The 19,895-nt window shown below is 36.2% G+C and overlaps 1 protein-coding gene across 1 annotated transcript in view; it reads right to left on the bottom strand.

The window, feature by feature from the left end:
• The window catches only part of LOC145681958 (uncharacterized), a 42,825-nt gene extending 40,225 nt beyond the window's left edge, over window positions 1-2,600 (bottom strand). Inside the window, exon 1 of the mRNA XM_081753560.1 lies at window positions 2,098-2,600. Within this exon, the coding sequence (XP_081609686.1) occupies window positions 2,098-2,600 (503 nt within the window). The remainder of the gene's footprint in view (window positions 1-2,097) is intronic.
• Window positions 2,601-19,895: the final 17,295 nt, after the last annotated feature.

Here is a 19,895-nt window from a genome sequence, read left to right as displayed (position 1 = left end):
GTTAACCGCTGAATTAAAACGGAATTCTTCTTTCAAATTAATAATAACAATACAAACTGACTTATTCGACTTTTTTTTTTTTTTTTTTTTTTTTTTTTTTTTTTTTTTTTAGGAACAAGTGATTTGAAGTCGCTTGATTTGAAATTGAGTGGCCCTTTCCGCATCAAGGCTATATGACACGTCTGCCGATCGAGGCTGTATGTGATGTGTCCTTTCCGCTTAACTTGGGTTCGAAATCACACGATCTCCCACCGGGAATGAGCCCAGGTCTCCTACTAAGAAGACACGTACACTTTTAGATTTTAAGGATATATGAATCAGTGTAGTAACTACTCCTTGAGATTTGTTTTTAAAGAACAGGCCAGTGGATTGATTGTAAACCAGGTTTTTCTTATTGTATAGCTTTAGTTTATGCTCCATTTTCAGTTTTATTATCAAACATGCAATATTATTTACAAATATTTTCAATAAAGTAGGATTTCATTTGATACAATATAACACTGTTTTAGCTCAAATCCTTGCAGTGAAATAATGCCTTTACTTTCTGGTACTCTTAAGAACCAGCAGCAGCTGTCCTTCTTCTTTTGGTAACAGATCAAGAAGAAAGATAACTACCGTAGGAAATGACACTATTTTGGACAATTGAGGAAATAACCGTACGTTTTCTAATAGGTTCTTCTAACTCCACCTGCGTTGTACAAGTTCGGAATGACGTCAGAAATTATTCCTAACAACAAAAACTCCTGGTGTTCCAGATTAAGAGCAAAACTTATGCTGAACGTGTTTTGGGACTAAAATAGCGAGGTTCTTATAGGTTACAAGATGGAAGGTTCAACAGTAAACACGGAAGGGTATTATAAGATATTGGACAGACTGATAAAGTGGTGAAATACGAAATAAATGATAAAATGTTTAAATAAACACCGTTAATGCCAAGCCTCAGTTTGCTCATCTCACAGATCCAAAACTGCTACGTTAGGGTGAACTGTCATATCTCACTTATCATACTGTCTGACTTAGTCCCATATGATTTGTGTTGTTTGGAAATCTTAAGAGACATCTTTGGGGCAAACAATTCAATTCAGCTCCTGATTCAAATCAACAGTGAACATTTGTTTTTACTCAAAGTATCGTATTCTTTCAGAGTGTATTTAATACTGGAAAACAGATGGGAGAAATGCATTCATATACAGTAAAAAAATGGCTGCGTTAATTTAACAAAAAGGAATACAATAAATATCAGGAACAACAGATGGCAGCATTTTAACTCATGTAAATGTTAGAAAATTAGAATTTCAAATGCACTCACGAAATATATTTTCGTAAAAGATTACAGTGAATATAATAATTTGTTTGTTACTTGGTATAAATGTGAAATAAACCGCATAAAGCTTTGTTTATAGCAAAAAAGTAAAAAACAAAGTAATATAAATTCTCAACGTCAATTACTATATATTTATGATATCTTTGGAAGACAATGTGCACGCTTAAAAGTACAGTGTAGGTACATCTATTTGATACACAGGATATTAAAGACTGTGATAACTTTGCATGGTCATTGTTGTTAGCAAAAAAAGGTTTCGCTGATGATTAACCTAGTTATTAGTGTAAGTGTGTCAATAACGTGCGTCCACCATACTAGTTGGGGTATTAATAACAACGCATAATATGTACATAAAGATCACCGTGGCGTTGTTTCTATTTGCACGTTCCTCCGTTCATTCTGTAGCATCGCCATGGTTTTATTTTCACAACGCTTAACCCGTATTTATGTCAAATCGGTAATACCAGGCCTGTGTTAACCACATCATCAGACTCTTGGTGTTCAAATAACACGTTAAAGTGGTATTCATTCCGCAATCAGTGACTTTCTTTAGTTACTGTATTTTAACATCATTGTTTTAGGGTGTGTAACGAAGCTGGATGCGTCAAGTGGTCAGGGTCTCGATATAACACTCTGAAGTATATGCATAAAAAAACTTTCCCGGGAATTTCTGTTATCTCTGTTTGATTTGGAAATGGGCATTGCTTATTGCTAATAGAATAAACGATATATATACTAATAAAATAATAATAATAAACTTAGTTTCTACTCACCTCTGAGTTGCCATACAGTCATCACTTAATTCGTAAATACCAATGGCATTTTGCTCAGGCATCTTTTCATCAAATCCAATTTCATCTGAATTCCCCAAAGTGTAATACAAATGGTTGGGAATTGTTAATTTTCTCCTGGTTTTAATATTTCTATCATTGATTGTTCCTCTAAAACCTAGATGAACCAATTTCATACACATCCGTGTCTTCTTTGCTGTTTGATTCTGTACACTATTATGGCTAACGGCCATATTCTCCAATTTCAAGTGATAATAAAAATCTACATAAATTGCTCTCTCGTCCCTTTGATCTTTGAGTTTTGTTGTATAGCCATGTACCGAACATACTGCTTTTGTTTTGTCCTGATTAGCAGTACAGAAACTTCGACTAGATCGTAAGTCCTGATAGATTCCCAAAAGGTCCTCACACTTCCGTAATTCTCCACTATCACCCGAATTTACAACCAACACCACAGTTAAAATAATATACACTAAGCTCACCATTTTGATCCAAAATTATTCATTAGTATATGGATATACACACAAGTAGTTTTAGTCACTCTGTACGTAGGTTGCTAATGTGCCGAGTACGTAAGTTTTTGTTTTCTTTCTTTTACTCTTTTTTACCTTCATCTAACATAACACAAAGCCTCTTGACACTTCGTAAGCAAGAAAACAGGATATTGTAACAGTGCTTTATAACTTCAAAATCAAGTAAGTTTGACCAAACACATGGCTTCCTGTAGTGAAGAAAAGAAAGGGAAGTTGTATTCCGTTTACCGGTTGAATCATCGTTGAACGTCAGTCACATTTCCGGAAAGATAGGTGTGCACAGATTTCATGTGCAGATTCGATTTCCTTTGTTAATAGCAACATATAGGCTTTTATGAAGTACTGAAACTTTTCCGCAGGTGTTCCATTTTTATTAATATACAGTGTGACTACCGTATATGCAACACGTGCATTTGCACACGACAACCATAACGGGCACAAAGTATATTCAAAATTGCAATACACGAAAAATGCTATTTAAAATAATTATTGATTGTTGGAACCAGATTCATGATGATATTACTTAAATTTAGTAATATGCCCCTCTATTTGCATATTATGTTTATAAATCATGATGTAAAGAACTCAGTTCTCGGAGTGTAGTAACGAACACTGCTCTATCATGGTTTTGATATGAAAGCTAGGTGTCTTGTGTTTATGATAAACAAGTTTCTTATAGTTAAAGGTGGAAACAAGTTTTCTTTTAGCATCGTATTAAAAGAAGCTTGTCTCATGCATATCAACTAGTTATTGAATCCTATAATAAGTATTAGTTCTTTCCATTGTAGATGAGTGTGCTTTGCCTCATCATTAATACTGTAGATTAAGAAAAAACAGATATTATGGAACTTAATTCAAAATGACCAGTCGTATCTTTTCTTAAGAATTGGCTGTCAATACCAAGCGAGCCACCACAAAGTTTCGTAGAGCGTGGATTTGCCTGTGTTCCGTATGGTGTGGGCGATATATAAATATACTTACCAATTTAATAGAATCACCTGGAAAATCTGCAACTTACCAGATTATTTTAGAATAGGAGCAGCTTTCGCGTTCAGAACAGTTCTAATGCGATGTGAAAGCAGGCTTAGAGGCTGTGAATGATATTATGTGGAATATCACACCTTCAACGCGTACTGCATCACTCAGTTCCGTGAGAGAGAGGGTGGAGGCAGAAATCTGTACCGGATTCGTGTCTCCGAATCGGGTTACAGATTTTCAACTATGTTCAGATCCGGAGATTTCACGGGCCAGGGGAGATGTTAACTTACTCCCATTGTTCTTCAAGTCAGCCGCAACATCTCCAGCTATATGAATGGGCATACTTATCATTCTGGAATATGTGTCATTGCTCGGGAACAACGTCAGGCCACAGGAACCACATGCTCTCCTAAATTGGTAACATAGTCACGGACAGTGACGTGAGTGGTAAGCGTTAGCACAGGATACACAGAAAACCAGCATATTGCAACCCACATCACATAGCTGCTACCATGTTGCGCGGTTCGGCGAAAATACTGCGAATCATACGTTTGTTTGGATTTAAATAAGGTAAATGATGATTCATCTGACCATATCACACTGTCCAGTAATCAGCGGTCAATATTACATGTTCGCGGTACAATTGGTGTCGTGCGAGAGCGTTGTGGTCACTTATGAATGGATTCACTTTTGCAACCTAACCTAGTATCTTCATATAATGTAACTTACAGCTTAATGTGATAGTTGGCATAGGATGTGGCAGAAGCTGCTTGAATTCCTTCGTCACTTGCACCCGCGGTCGCACAACGTTTCTGAGTGACAATCCACTTTAATACTCATCGGTACCTGTTACTGAGGGTTTTCTTCCGATAACTGTTTCCGACGCCATCACCGTAGACACTATCCCTGGCGACATACTCAACACACTTACCACATAACCGAACACCAATCTTTTTTACATTACCCGTCTACTCAATTCAATGCACACTGCCATTCTACTTCTTCTCACGCAGTACGGAGTTTGTCCTAACACGTCACCTACAACTCGGTGCTTGTGGTCACCACCTAACCACCAGATATCCTAGTTGTTTCTATTAAATTGATAGGGGTCTAAGTCTCTCTCTCTCTCTCTCTCTCTCTCTATCTATCTATCTATCTATCTATCTATCTATCTATCTATCTATCTATCTATATCTATATCTATATCTATCTATATATATATATATATATATATATATATATATATATAGAGAGAGAGAGAGAGAGAGAGAGAGAGAGAGAGAGAGATTGTCAAATTGTAATATGGTTGCTTCTAAGCAAAAAGTTTATAAATATGGGCCGATTTTGAATGATATCTGAGATATAAACAGAAATAAAAATGAAGCAAAAAATCGTAAACAAACCTCTGGTGCGTGGGATTTCTGGTTCGGTCCCCGGCGAACGGCAAAAATCATTTAAGCTCCGCTATCTCTCCTTAGGATATGTATTTCGCAAAAATCCGGGGCAATCTACAACCTAGAATACAAGGGAAACGTTTCTATAAAATTTCAAGGTTCTATCCAAAGTAGGGTGAAGCGAATTAATGGCACGTTAAGGGTATGGCTTGAATAGCGCTGCTCCCTACCAAACATTTCAAATGACCCTCAGTTGAGTGGGAGAACGCTGCAGAAATGAATTGTACAATTCATTTAACCATTTCGAAAGTTAAAAAAAAAATCCTTTCTTCAATTTCATTTTCAAAAAACTAGCAAACGGCACATTTTCTTTTTCTTTGGTGACTACGGAAGCAGAAATTAGAGACGTAAAGTTTATAAAAGGGAAAACATGTACAAACCAACAAACTATTATATTGTGAATATTCAGGTATGTTTAAAAACGTATGAAATGTGTGTTCGAAAACATATAGCTCTCGGACTTCGTGTTGCGGTAAAGTAGTGCTGCTGCTGGTAGCGCGCTCACTTCGAACGTCAGGTTAAATTCTTACTCGGACCATGTGAGGTTTTCAACACCTCATGATCTCGTGGTTCAGGATTCACATTAAGTTTTAGATTTTGCCTTTAGTAACTTCGAGCTTATTAAAACTAAATCAAATCGAACTGTCTGTTGGAAGTTTTGAAGACAGACCTTAAGATCCAGGGGCTGCTCTGTAATGTAATCACGAAGCCACGTGCCACACCAATGAATAGAAACAATAATTATGGACATTTATTTCTGTATAGGAATGAGGAACGGCCGAACAAAAATTTTAGTTATTTAATACGGAGTCTCCAAACTTGATTGACGTCCATAAGAGCTTTGATAACTAGTGCTCTCAACGGATCGGGTTGAAGACCAACCCGACCCGATCCGACCCGTGACCCGAATTGCCTGACCCGACACGACCCAAGTAACCTGACCCGACAACCCGACCCAAATTGACCCGACCCGACCTGTAATCCGACCCGAGCTGATCCGACGCGAGTCGGGTCACGGGTCAACCCGATCCGTTTGAGAGCACTACGGTCACGACACTGGGTAAACGCCAAAATGCACTCCCATTGGGAATTAAACCCGGACCACGTGTACCGAAGTCTTACACGTTAACCACTAGCTAGATCAAGCGGGGGACTTGTATATGCATCTTAGGGAATGTTTGGCACTTTTGAGGTTTGGTTATTTCTTTCTATAACTGATACCAATGTCCGATGTGGCAGAAATTTATTTATTTTTTCTTGCTTTAGTCCTATGCGACGAAATTTTTCTTCAAGGTCAGTGTTCTCACCTGCTCGGAAGGTGTCTTCCTGTTTCGCCTATTCCTGTTCTGTTTACTAGCCTCAAAGCAATATTTATCAAGATTTCTTCATTATCAAGATTGTAGGCGAAACTGGAATTCCTGTTTTGCCTACTGTTAAGATGAGGGGATACTTTTGAGTCTGGGATTTTCCTTGGGAACTTTATTTCTAATGTATGTGAATTCAGTTATTCCGTAACATAATTTAATATAAACGAAACTTTATCAATAGTCGCGATTTTGAAAACAACTATAATATGAACAACAAATGGAGGAAGTAGATGTACTTTCACTTTTACCAAAAATTATCTTAGCTAGTCGAAAAAATATTGGGCTCTGATTGGCGTTTCATTGGGGACAGAACAAATCAGAATCTCAGAATACGTCTAGCTTTGAATCGAAACTTTTAATGAGGCACCGGGAATATAACTGTTTGCTAGTCTTGTGTTGAACTTTGTGTGTCATATAATAGAGTAGAATAGTATAGATATATTTTTTTATTTTCACTAAACAATGAATATTGCAATAGACAGCGTCAATAATATACAAAATTCAGATTACTGTAATTTACATTTTTCTTCAAGTTCATTAATACTACAAATAACATTACAAGAAATGTTTGACATTGATTTTCGAAATCGACATTACACGTCCTTCAAATATACAGTATAGTGGTAATACATTGTATAGTTTCATGCTTGTATATTTATAGATTCTTTGGGTTGTATTTAGTCTAACGTGTGAGATATTTAATACATTACTCAAAAACTTTGGGTGTAATTAGCACTAAGGATATCGGATGATTGTCATTAGGTTTACTTTTGTCGTTTTTCTTATGTATGGCTACAGTGAGTGTCAATTTAAGGCAGTCAGGGAAGATTCTCTCGAGAAGCACTCAGTTAAATAGGTAAACTAGAGATTCAATTATAACATCAATTACATTTTTTTTAACAAATTGTTAGAAAATCCATAGGAATCCTCAGTTTGAAGGTTTCAGTTTACTAACGACTGATAAATCTGTTCTGGTATTAATTGCAGTCCATGAAAAATTGACTCAATGTTACTTACATTTTGCTGTGCTAATAAACTTCTAAAGTCAAAATTTTGATTTTAGGAGAAACAGTTTTCATCTTTTGATTTATCATTTAATTGTGTCATACTATTCCCAAAATATTCATTAAATTCGTTTACGGATCAGTAGGTAATCCTGTAGTGTTTGTAGTATGAAACATGATTAGTCTATCCCGTTGTGATTTAAGATGTCCCGTATACCTATTAAAAACTGTTTCAGTATATTTACTTCCTAATGGTAATTCTCTTAACCTTTTTTGGACAGCATACATTTAGATATGTAACCAATGAATGCATAAAAGCTCAGAAATTTCCTGAGCTTTTTCCTGGGCCCGTGCCGCACAGCTTTTAAAATTATAGATAGAATTGTCTTCTGAGTGTTTTGTGATAATATTTTTAAAACAAGTGTCTTTAACCTCACAAATACGTCGAACTTTGTTAACACTAAGTGTGGAAGCAAACAATTTGAATATAAAGATTATTTATATCGGATTAACAAGCGTAATAGTGAGAAAACTTACATGATATGTACGCTCGGATGCAAAACCACTGTTGTTCTTCTTGGGGATGAGCCCATAAAATCGTCAGCTAGGCCTATAGATTCGCAAGAGCCGCAAGGAAAGTCAGAACTTTTGTGGATGAAATAACGAACAGGGAGGGTAATCGAGGATTCAATTCGACCACTTCCAAAGATTTACAAGTACGTTCATTTCTTTGTTCTAAGGCTCAGCACAGTAACTATTAGTTATTATTATTATTATTATTATTATTATTATTATTATTATTATTATTATTATTATTTCGGGGGGTATTATTGCTATCATAGTGCAAGTCACAGACTTTCGTAGTATAATGAGCACAGAGTTGGTTTGTCAGATTTCACCAATGAACAATAGAATAGCCAAGTGGAAGAGTGAAGAAAATTTAATAGTCACCATAGTCCTCATTTATTTTTATTGGATTGTATGGTATATTAAAAATGTAACAAATGGACAAGAATAACTAACAGTGTTCAGGAATGGCAGTCAAAACTGAAGAGAAAATTGTCTCATGAGCATCCCAATATATTTATATACATTGTTGGAGTTATTGAAGCAAGAACAGGATGAGAATGAAAATATAATGTTGTTACTGGAGGTAGAGAACCGGTCAAAAGTGCAGAAATTGAAGCACAAACGCTTAGATCAGCGAATTAATACTTTGAAGGAGAGATTAAAATCTAAAGGTATAGATTTAATGGATTACATTGATACTGTATCCTATTGCATATGTTTGGAAAACTGAGAATGAGTGTACGACAGACAAAAGAAGTACAAATAAATGAACATGTACAATAAAATAGCTCTTCTCTATTTTTTCTTTTCTTTTCAACTTCATCACTTACTTTTATTTCGTGCTAAAACGTTTTTCCTTCCTTTTGATGACTAGCATTAAATCAATATCCCAGATTCATATAAAGCTGATATCCCCAACTCAAAAATTTTCCTTTGTCTTTACAGTAGGCGGAACAGGAATAGGCAAAACAGGTATTCCTGTTTCGACTACAATCTTGATAACTTAGAAATGTTGATAAATATTGCTGGGAGGCTAGTAGGCGAAACATGAATAGGTAAAATAGGAAGAAATCGATCGGAAGGCAGTAGCAAGAGTCTCTTGACGGAGACAAAAGGAAATCGTTTAGCTACAATGATAAGGGTTGAGGAAACGGGAGCACACCTGGTTTTTTTTTTTAACCCTTCAACTTTCATTCCAAAATAGGTTCTTATGATTCCCGGACCCGCGCCACTTTCATTTTTCTTTCTCGGTAATTAAAACGTATTTTACAGTATATATAGTTGCAAGTAAGAAGATACATAATATGAATTTTGTAATTTAAAATTTAAAAATACAGTATGATAATTAATTATTAAGTAATAATTTTATTTCATCACTTTTAGCCCAACAAATGAAATTCAAACAATTCGCATCCTGGGTCTTGGTCATCAATACTGCGTCTTATTCTTTGTCTTGCACAGTCAAGTCTTGGTCCTGCATTTCATAGTCCTGTTGGTCTTTCATGCTATACAAGAGCCAAGAATGCTAGCCTCATCGGTACAAATGAAGACCAAGTGTGATTTTGATTATGGTCTTTCATACAATACGGAAAGAAAGAAAATATGCTCATCGCTACTTGGTGATCACCAAAACAAGGCCAAGAGCAAGATTACTATGCACTTCGTCTTGCATATCCAATCTTGTTCTTGTATCGATGTTCTTGGGCTTGGTGAAATGAAATGAAATATTCAGTTTAAGGTCCCTCGATTCTGTACCGAGGCTACGGGAGATGGTGACCATGAGAAATGAATTAAATGACGGAATGAAGAAAGTAGGAGGAAACAGGAGAACCCCGGGAAAACCCACTACATGGCGTTTCTCCACCACAAAGCCTACTTAGCATAAGCTGGGATCGAACCATGGACACCATGCACCAGAGATGAATTCTCTACCACTTATCCACCGCGGCCCCGCTTGGGCTTGGTCGTCCATATCCAATCTTTCTTTTGGCCTTGCTTAAACAACTTCTAGTTTTGTTCTAAATCCAGACTCCACATTGGCGTAGATATTAATATTACAGTCGATTGGTAAAATCAATCTTCCACATTTAAAAATTAAAGCACACACAAGTACAAAAACAAGCATTTACCATAAAAACACTACCTGCAAGTGTTCAAAATAGATTTATGGTTTCTATAAAATCAATTGAAAATTGCTATTTTTAATTAGGCAGCTGGTGAAAAACAGCAGCTTTCGACTCCAGCCGAGTTTAAACTCAACCTAAACTCAGTTGACCAAAGTGAACTGACCCGAGTGACCCGACCCGACAACCCGACAACCCGACTCGAGCTGACCCGATTGACCCGATCCGAGTAGCCTGATCCGAAACCTGACCCGCACTGACCCGACAACCCAACCCGAGTTGACCCGACCCGTAACCCGACTCGAGCTGACCCGACCCGTTTGAGAGCACTACGGTAAGCGTTGATCTTAGGTGATGGACTGGATTCAATCCCAAGTCGTAGTTCTGAGTTCATGGTAATAGTGGATCCTGTCCTTCATAATCCCGGTGTTGCATAACGATGCTTACACAGAAACTCGAACGGAGTTGAATAATCATTCCAGTCCTTGCATTAGAGGTGAACCCTCTACCACTGTGCCAACATGCCTCCCTCCCTCCACAAGTAAGAATTTAAAAGAAAAATACTCATTGTTTCTGTTTCTAAATACGTGGAATCCCTGATTCTAATTTCTAAGCTATCCCTTGACTACTAACTTCTACTTTCTCACAGAATGAAATTACTGAGAAACAAACAGGCTATATTTAGCCATTCTAAAAAAAATGAAATCTTTGGGTTTTACGTCCCACAATTATGCCATATGGGCTAGAGGAGACGGTGATGATGAGAGATGAATGAAATGATGGAATGATAAAAGTGGGAGGAAACGGGAGAACACGAGAAAACCCAACTACGTAGTGTTTGTCCACCACAAAGCCCACTTAGCGCGAGGTGCAATCGAACCTGCGACCCCACGCCCCTACAGGTGAACGTTCTACCACAAAGCCACCGAGGCCCTAACCATTCTTTAATGGCTAGCCAGACCTCGCTCGGCAAATGTTATAAAATTTTCCCTCGAGCAGAACACTCATACCAGTGGCGTAGGGAAGGGGGGCCAGAGGGGCCGCCCCCCCAAAGGGGTCCGACAATGTACTTTGGTACTTTGATGTTTGTAATTTTTTTATATATTTTTATGTTTATATATATTTTTTTTGTAATTTTTCTATAGGCCTATGTACCTATAACAGCACTTGGGCCCCCCAAACATACATCCTGGCTACGCTACTGACTCATACACAAACATATACATTCACAATGTTCTATTGATCTGTCTTCAATATGTAAATATTGTTAGTTTATTCTTTATGTTATGTCTAATATAGAATATTGTAAATCATTGTTGATAGAATTAGAGTTTCTATTCTTGTGCTCATTGTTAGCGTTACTAAGAGCCTGAAAATTCAGTGCAGCGCCCAATGATCTTTGAATAACACGTATACAGACACAGCTCTAAAAAGAAAATATGAAAGACTGGAAGAAAACTTCTTTCCTTGCAAAATTTGAGCAATTATTTCCTTATATTGACGACGCACCCTTGACAATCAGCTGCGAGCGAAGATGTAGAGAATACCAAAGCTATGACAGCAACGGCAACTTAATATATACATATCGTTTCGATGAGGAAGTTGTAAGACCATCCTTCATATATACAGTAACTGGTTTTGCTGTTTTCTGGTTCTCGCTTGAAGACATGAAGTTTAAGGGAATCCTTCCGTACGTTAGTGTGAGAACCGATCTTCGTACATTTCGTGAGCTACATAAGGACCCTTCAATGCAGAGGATAGAATCTGATATGTCTTCCACCTCCTTGAGCGACACACTGAGTGGCTCCTGTTGGAATTTGAAGATAGAAAATAATGAAGGAGAAGAACAGAGATTTGACATTTTTGAGTTTTGTAAGCTCGTGTTTGCAGGGATTCATACACACAATTCCCTTACTACTATTGGTTCAGATGACCATATTAACGAACTATCAGAAGACGAATTGTTGAGCGACATTCCAGAATCTGAATTTGATGGAATAATCTTCAATTCCAGTACAGAGAGTTTAAGTTCACCCCGGAAAAGAAGACCATGGTGGAAAAGACTGTGGTGTTACTGTAGTGGTGGTTGTCGTTAAGGAAACGTTTGCTATACGATGGGAGCAGTCCAGGAGAACTAGAGACGCCTCCAATAGGGGAGACTTTTGGCAAATTTTAACTACGCTGACAACGATAATAATAGAAACCCCTACATCAAAGATCAGATTGCACTGTTAATAATTTTAGGAGATGAAAAAAGAAGAAAATTATGAATATAGCTGCCGTGCCTTGGCTCATACAAAGGACTTTAGGTGAAATGGAAAATATTTGCAAAACTTTTCGGCTCCTTGTACAATACTAATAACAGCTCAGTATGCACAAGAACTTGACTAGGAAGTTAACTTGATGAGACAGGATTCAACAGTTCTCTTTGAAATTATTGAATCAACAGAATATCCGATGCTGAATGAAATACAACTTTCTTTACGAATGAGGCTACCACATGTGGAACATATGCATTTTGTTAAGTTTTAATTGTGTAGCAGCTTTTCTATGTAATATTGTTGTGTAAAGAAGTATTACGACTTCTATCATTGTTCGATGTATTTAAGGGAGACTTTGTAAATCCATAAACAGATGGTTCAGATGAGATGTAAACCATGTGGATGCCCTTGCAATGAAGGAAGTTATTAATTTTGGAAAAGAAAGCGGAATTTCGAAGAAGTATCTGAAAGAGAGCGAATACGACGAGAACTGGTTGAAAATACGAGGATCATTACAGGGTTGACAAGAATGAAGATGGAAAAGCATACTAAGAAATAATTTAAAATATTTATTAAAGTACCATATATTATTTTCTTTCGTATGTTCAGATAAACATTCAAACGAAAAACGAAAGCAATAAATTAATAATTGTTTTCCGTAACTGCAACCATATTAGATGGAATAATCTGCGATAAATTTGTCATTTTTATTTTGGATTTTAAAAAGTATTAAAAAAACCATACGTTGCGTTAACCTGACTTATTATTCATAATGCTTTTGAAATTATAGAAACAAGGGGCAAATAATTTATCAATCCATTGTATAACAATTGTTCCCAACCTACGGTTTTCAACTTTTTTAGGGGCCGCGGTGGCTCAGTGGTACAGAGTTCACTTCTGGTGCATGTTATCATTGATTCGATCTCAGCTCACGCCAAGTGGACTTTGTGGTGGATAAAAATCGTGTGGGTGGGTTTCTCGAGGTTCTCCCGTTTCCTTCAATTTTCTTCATTCTGCCATTTCATTCATTTCTAGTCATCACTGTCTCCTTTAGCCTAGCGGGCATACGCGTGGAATGTAACACTTTAAAGAATATATTTCAATCTTTGTTTACAATGTTAACAAGATGTCAGTAGACTTTGATTAAAAGTTTTAGTGGTGAATAACGGACAAATGTTTTGATATACAGCCAGCCCTCACTTAATGTAAATAGATCGTTCAAGGGCTTTGCGCACTTCGAAATTTACGTTTTTTTTTTTTTTACCATAACCATTTTCGTTAACAAGTATTTAAAAAATCAACAAATTAGCAGTAGTTCCTGTCTCACTCACTAGATGGCTCACAAAATAGAACTTAGTAATTTAATATTATTTCTTATTTCAGATGAAAGCGTCATCTGACATAGACCCTGTAAAACTTATATTGCGGACAAAGGATATGAAGACAAAAATATCACAATTATCCACTGCAGAAGCAAATGGTACCAGGTTTATTACAAGAATTTGTTGGGCAGCTGAAACTACGCATGGAATGCTGAAAGAAAAGTATCGTCCGTTGAATGAAAAATTTGACAATGGGATGTAGTTTGTGTCGGCCCATATTATAGAATTCTCCATACGTGTGACACCAGATGATAACCACTCCGTAATCACAGCAATCATGAAATCTACGAGAACTTCAAGAAACGAAAACAGCTCTGCAGCCTTTATTGAACAGAAGAAATTGCGAACAAGAGAACTTCCGTTTACATCTATTTCTTCACAGGATCTTGAGGATATTTCTCCAATTACCAAAAATATTTAAAAGGATTGTTTTGTGCATCCTTACAATATAAACAGGCAATATGTTATTTGGCTGAAATGTTAGATGAAAGAGGTGACATTAATATGCAGTATGTTAAAGATAACGACGAGATATTGAAAACGACAGTGTATTCAAGATCTACGTAAAGCAACACATACAAAATGTCATTGCGAACAGATGACTCTTGCTTCTATGTTGCAGCCATTATTCATTACTTTAGTTATGGAAGATATTTGTCGATGATCCCAAAACCAGCAGAAATATTGAGCAAAATATTCAATCAAAACAACATTTACGTGGTCATAAAGAAACAGTGACAAGAACTGCATACTACAATGTTCCTTTCATCCTTATTTGTTTCACACATTGAAATACTTGTACAGCTACCAGCAAAAGTATCTCTCCCCCTAAGTATTATAATTCCGTTACTTAGGGTCCAGATAATTTGGAGTTTCTAAAACGCCTGGGCAGATGCAACCCAACTTACACGTAACTTTTCTCCGCATTGACAGCAGTTGGTAGCACTGAGACAGATCTTTCTGCAAGTAAAATTGCAAGTACATGACTAACGAAACAGTTCTCCATTCTAAGATGAATCTCTTTAGTTCGGAGTGTGTTTTCTAAAGAACAACATATATTATTGCTCTGTGTGTAATGTATTATTTCATTATATACTGTATGTTGAAAGAAATAAAATCACTGACCACGCATGAATCAGAAAATTCTTCAAAGTGAAAATATCAAATCTAGATTAACTGCTGGAAATAAATTTGTAAATCATTGTTTCCATTGATTTCCATCGACACCTTCTTCAATTCTCCTCATTTCAAGATCTTTTTCTTTCTGGAGAGGAAAAGATCTTGCTTGTCACACTAAGTGTGTATTGAAATTGAAACATTTGAAGAAGTTAGAACCTGGTGGGGATTTGAACCCGGTTCTGCCGAATAGAAGTTCAATGCGTTAACCACTTACCTATTGCGTTACCTCAGTTTTCACCCAAACTATTAGCTTGTTAAAATCGTTGCATGTAAGACTATAAACAAGATGGTAATGATCCTATAAGAATACGTTCCTTATATGACTGTCACAATGACTTACTCGAGATTTCCTCTTTAAATCAAAATCAAGTTATATAGACCTTCGTCAATGAAGAAAATATTCGAAAACGTTTCTTCAAGTTGAGGCTACCTCATCGTTTTTAACGATGGTCCCGATTTACATTACCGGTACTATTCTTCCTCATTCTAAGTTGTAATTTTCAAAGAAGAAAAGACGTTAGACATTATTTTCTCATTCTTGGAATTCTATCAACACGTGTAGATATAGAAAGTTTTGTTGCTATCTTTCGTAACTACTAGTTTAATTTCTTATCTTTGTATGAGGAATTTGTGTCATATTACTGACAATTATGAGGTGAAGCACATTGGGGGTTCGAATCACTCTGAAAAGCAAGGTCGGAATTTTAACTGTCCTCGATTCTTCTGTGTTCGTGTTCCTGTCGTGTTTGGAATAAGTCGAAAGGACTTGAAATGAAAATGAAATCTTTGAGTTTTACGTCCCACGGTTATGCCGGTTAGGCTAAAGGAGACGGTGATGATGGGTAATGAATGAAATGGTAGAATGAAGAAAGTGGGAGGAAACGGGAGAACCCTGAGAAAAACACGCACACGGTGTTTGTCCACCATAAAGTTCACTTCGCGAGGGCTGGGATCGAAACAGGAACCCCAAACACCAAAGGTGAACGCTCTACCACAGCCACCGCGGCCCTCGCCTCAAAACTAAGACCGAGAGAAATTGAACATTTTCCATGATATCTTACATTTGAAGTACCAATGTTACAAATGATAAAAAAAATTACCTTTAATTACGCAGCGGGAATCGAACCTAGGACCACTGGGATGCGAAACCAATGCTTATCCCATTACTCTAACACATCGCTCTTTATTAAGGAATGAAAAACTTGACGTGAAGTGACCACCAAATTGCACACTTTTACAATTCCAATGTTGTAAAACCTTAGTTCGGTCATAATAAAATAGAAAGTGTTATGTAGTAAAGGTAGTCAAGAGAATTCAAATCTAAATTGCCAAAGTAAATTGTTAAAAAAGAATGATGGCGGCAAAATTAATGGTGGTTGTTGGAGCATTTAGATATGAGGGAATTTAATGCCCTGCTTGAGGAACGAAGCTAAATGTTACGTGAAAATATAAACTATTAGTCCGTCCAGCTCTGCTTCTTCTAAATTGACAGCCTCTTATGGTATTCTGTGGAACTAACAGAGAGAGTTGGCAATTCTGCTAATGTCATATGAATTATTTGCCGGAGATTGTCTAGAATTGCTAGGGGTGGAAGGAGATTGTGACGATTGTACTTGCTGGTGGCAGGTTGTATTTGATTTTGGGGAAAACTATGTAACGGAGGTGAGGAAGGGAGTATCTGCGTAGGCTGCGTGTGTTGGTAATTTTGTAGGTTGTGGGAATTTTACCAATTTGGAGGATTATTATAGACGGTAGGATTTAATTGTTGACCACACATGGATAAAGAGAAATTAGAGATCACTGATAGGATTTGATTCACTAATAGGCATAAGTATGGTGTTAGAAGGTTGACCATAAAAGGAATAAATTGCTTGTGACAATTCCATATGGTATATTTTTCGTAAGATCTCGTGTGACTTCCATTGAGTGAAAATAATCCTGTATGACTACCTCATCTGGGAGGATTCTAATGAGATTTTCCAGCAAAAAAAATCTTCTTTAGTCCTAAGGATAGATAACAGACTTTTTGATCCTCCGTAGCTTGCGGCTTCACTTTTCCTATTACTCGTAATTTTCGTTTTTTTTTTTTTTAAATGATTGGTTCATTTTCGGCCTGTTGTATTTGGTAAATTTCGAATTCCGCCATGTAGGTCGGCAACTTAGGACAACTGCCGTAGGATCAAGTTATTCTTTAACTGTTCATATGTAAAGTTATCCATTTGATTTTGAATCTTTAACTGAAGAACTAAATCCAAAGCAACGTTCTGTAAGTACATGGGAATTATTTTTTTTCTCCGCAGCCCACGACTGAAGTAATACCAGATGATGAAATATCATCATAAAGAAAGGATCAGGATGTTCGGTAATGCATTCGGAATATTTTATTAAATGCGAGATGTTAAATCTGTGGCATAGTTCTAGCAGTTAATTTAATTTATATATTTAAGGAAAAGAAACAGAAACACAGTTTATAGCACGTACCTAATATTTTCTAAGTCTACTTTCTATTAACAAAAACAGCATCCAGTAGGAGAGTATTGCCTGAACAAAATTGTATATATTACATTAAGATGAGCACAAGGTATGAGCTGATAACTCTTAAAAAATGCTAAAATATCTACGTAATTTGTGCACACATGTGGGCATTAAGATTGAACATGGTATTTTCTCTGAATTGTTTCTATTAGGAAAGTCTTTTCCTTGAAGAAGAGCGTTGTTCAAAAGGGTGTGTTGTGTGTGTGGTTGAAGAGGTATTTTCCTTTTAAAAGCAGGTACTTCTTCTCTTGAACCCGAATAAATTCTGCTACTGTCTTTCTTCACGCTATAGGAATTTTGAAGGAAAGTTTTAGATGTAGCAGGTTGTTGATATTTAAAGTTTGGTTCAGGGTCAATGTTGAATTGAACCGTTTTTTTTTTTTTTAAGTTACTGTCGCTCATAGTTTTTGAGGATTTTAGTTCTAGTGATAGTTCTAGTGATAGTGGAACATAGTTTATGTTCCACTATATTTTTCTTTTTTTTTCCCTGATGGACTTCCGAGTGCTTCTCCGCGCTGGGATTCGATTGATGGAGTGGATTTGTTTGAAATAGCTTCCGAGTATGTGAACTGTTTTACTCTAGAAGAGAATGGTGACAGAGAAGTTTGTGCTGTTGTATCTCTGTGTATTTCAAAATGAAATGATGAGTTATCTAGAGCTGAAGGTCGTTTTATAATTGTGCTGCTTTCATTAAAAGATATTTTCTCTTTGACCATTAGTTCCATGATTTTGGATTGTCTTATGCGTTCTACGCATTGATTGTAGTCCGCTCTATGATTGCCTCCGCATTTAAGCAATGAGCTGGGTTATTGCAAGAGTCTAATTGATGGCATTGGCCGCACTTAACACAAGTGGTTTTTTTACGCGACAGCTATTTTTTGTGTGACCAAATTTGTAACAACCTGATAGGCATTGTTTGATACTTGGTATATATAAATGTACATCTCGTTTCATGTAATATAATTTTATATCTGTAGGAAGTGTCTGTGCATCGAATGTTAAGATAACTGTTGACGTTGGTTGAAGCTCTGTTTTCATTTCTACGGAAGATTCTGCGCGCTGAGGTGACTTGAACGTCACACTGTATGTCTGATAAAAGTTCGTCCATGGTTATCTCTGGATCTATACCATAAATGACGCCAGTTGAGTATAATAGATGGTTAGGGATAAAGGCTTCCCATTGATTGTTAGTTAAGATGGGATGTGTCATGAATTTGTTGACTTCATCACCCGAACGAAATTTAATTTTTATCAAGTTACGACCTATTTTTTCAATATGCTCAATACCTGGTATGTCAGCGTAAAATATCTTGCGACTGATAGACATTATGTGTTTTTTACCTATGTCTTCGGATCGTGATTTAAGAAAGATTGAGTAAGGTGCTAGGTGGTGTGCTTGATACTTATTCTTAACTATATAAGTTGCATTAGTTTCCAGGTTTGTAAACTTATTATCCATATTTCCATTGAACTTTGATTCCTTTTCCGTAATTGTTTTAGAGATTTTGTTTTCTGGACTATTTGAGGTTGTCAAAACTACCTCTGTTTGTTCTGTTTCCATAGTGATGCATTCTGACTTTTGCGTATCTATCGAGGAAGTATTGTCTTTTACTTCCATCATATTCTTATGCAAACTTTAAATACCAAATTAACATAACACAAGAACTATATAACACCACAAAATGAAACAAATTAATAAATGAATAAATGCAAAAAATATTTAAAGATAGAAAAGGGAAGTGATTAAAGTGATCTCACCCGTATGTTCTAGAATTGCACTACTCACTGTGGGTGATAATAATTCTTTTGGTGAATTCTGTGAATAACTTCAGAGTTGAAGACAGCAATAAATTATCAATGCACTTATTAGTGTCTTAGATTTCTGATAGTCCTTTGTAGATTAATTAATCACTTGATAAACATATTTAATCTATCACATTAATAATTATCTTCACCACATCGTGCAGAACAGCTGAATCACACCTTCCTTTCTACATTCATTCTATTATAATCACTCTGGTTTTCTAAAATGAATCACTATCGGAAAAAAAATTTAACTTGATAGTTTTAATAAAGTTTTACATTGTTACTAATTACCAGGGTAAGAAAAATAAGTAAAAATTGCCACATTCGAATCTTGACTTTTCTCAAAGGTATGCATAAAAGCATGACTCAAGTGACAAAACAAAGTATGTAGAGGAATTCATGTATAACAAAATTGTCTGTAACAATTATCAAACGATATATTGCTGTAACGTAGAAGCCTTTTATACAAACGAAGTGCATTCGGCAAAATTAAATTTAATACTTCCAAGCCATTAAAACCTTAAAATGATAAACCTGTTAAAAGTAGAAAACTTGACACTTACTTATAGGTTTCATCAATAGGTTTTG

The sequence above is a fragment of the Thermobia domestica genome, chromosome 3 (assembly GCF_964235325.1).
Source record: "Thermobia domestica chromosome 3, izTheDome1.hap1.1, whole genome shotgun sequence".
NCBI classification, from domain to species: Eukaryota; Metazoa; Arthropoda; class Insecta; order Zygentoma; family Lepismatidae; genus Thermobia; species Thermobia domestica.
The sequence above is the reverse complement of the archived record's forward strand: the minus strand, read 5'-3'. Positions and strand labels throughout refer to the sequence as shown.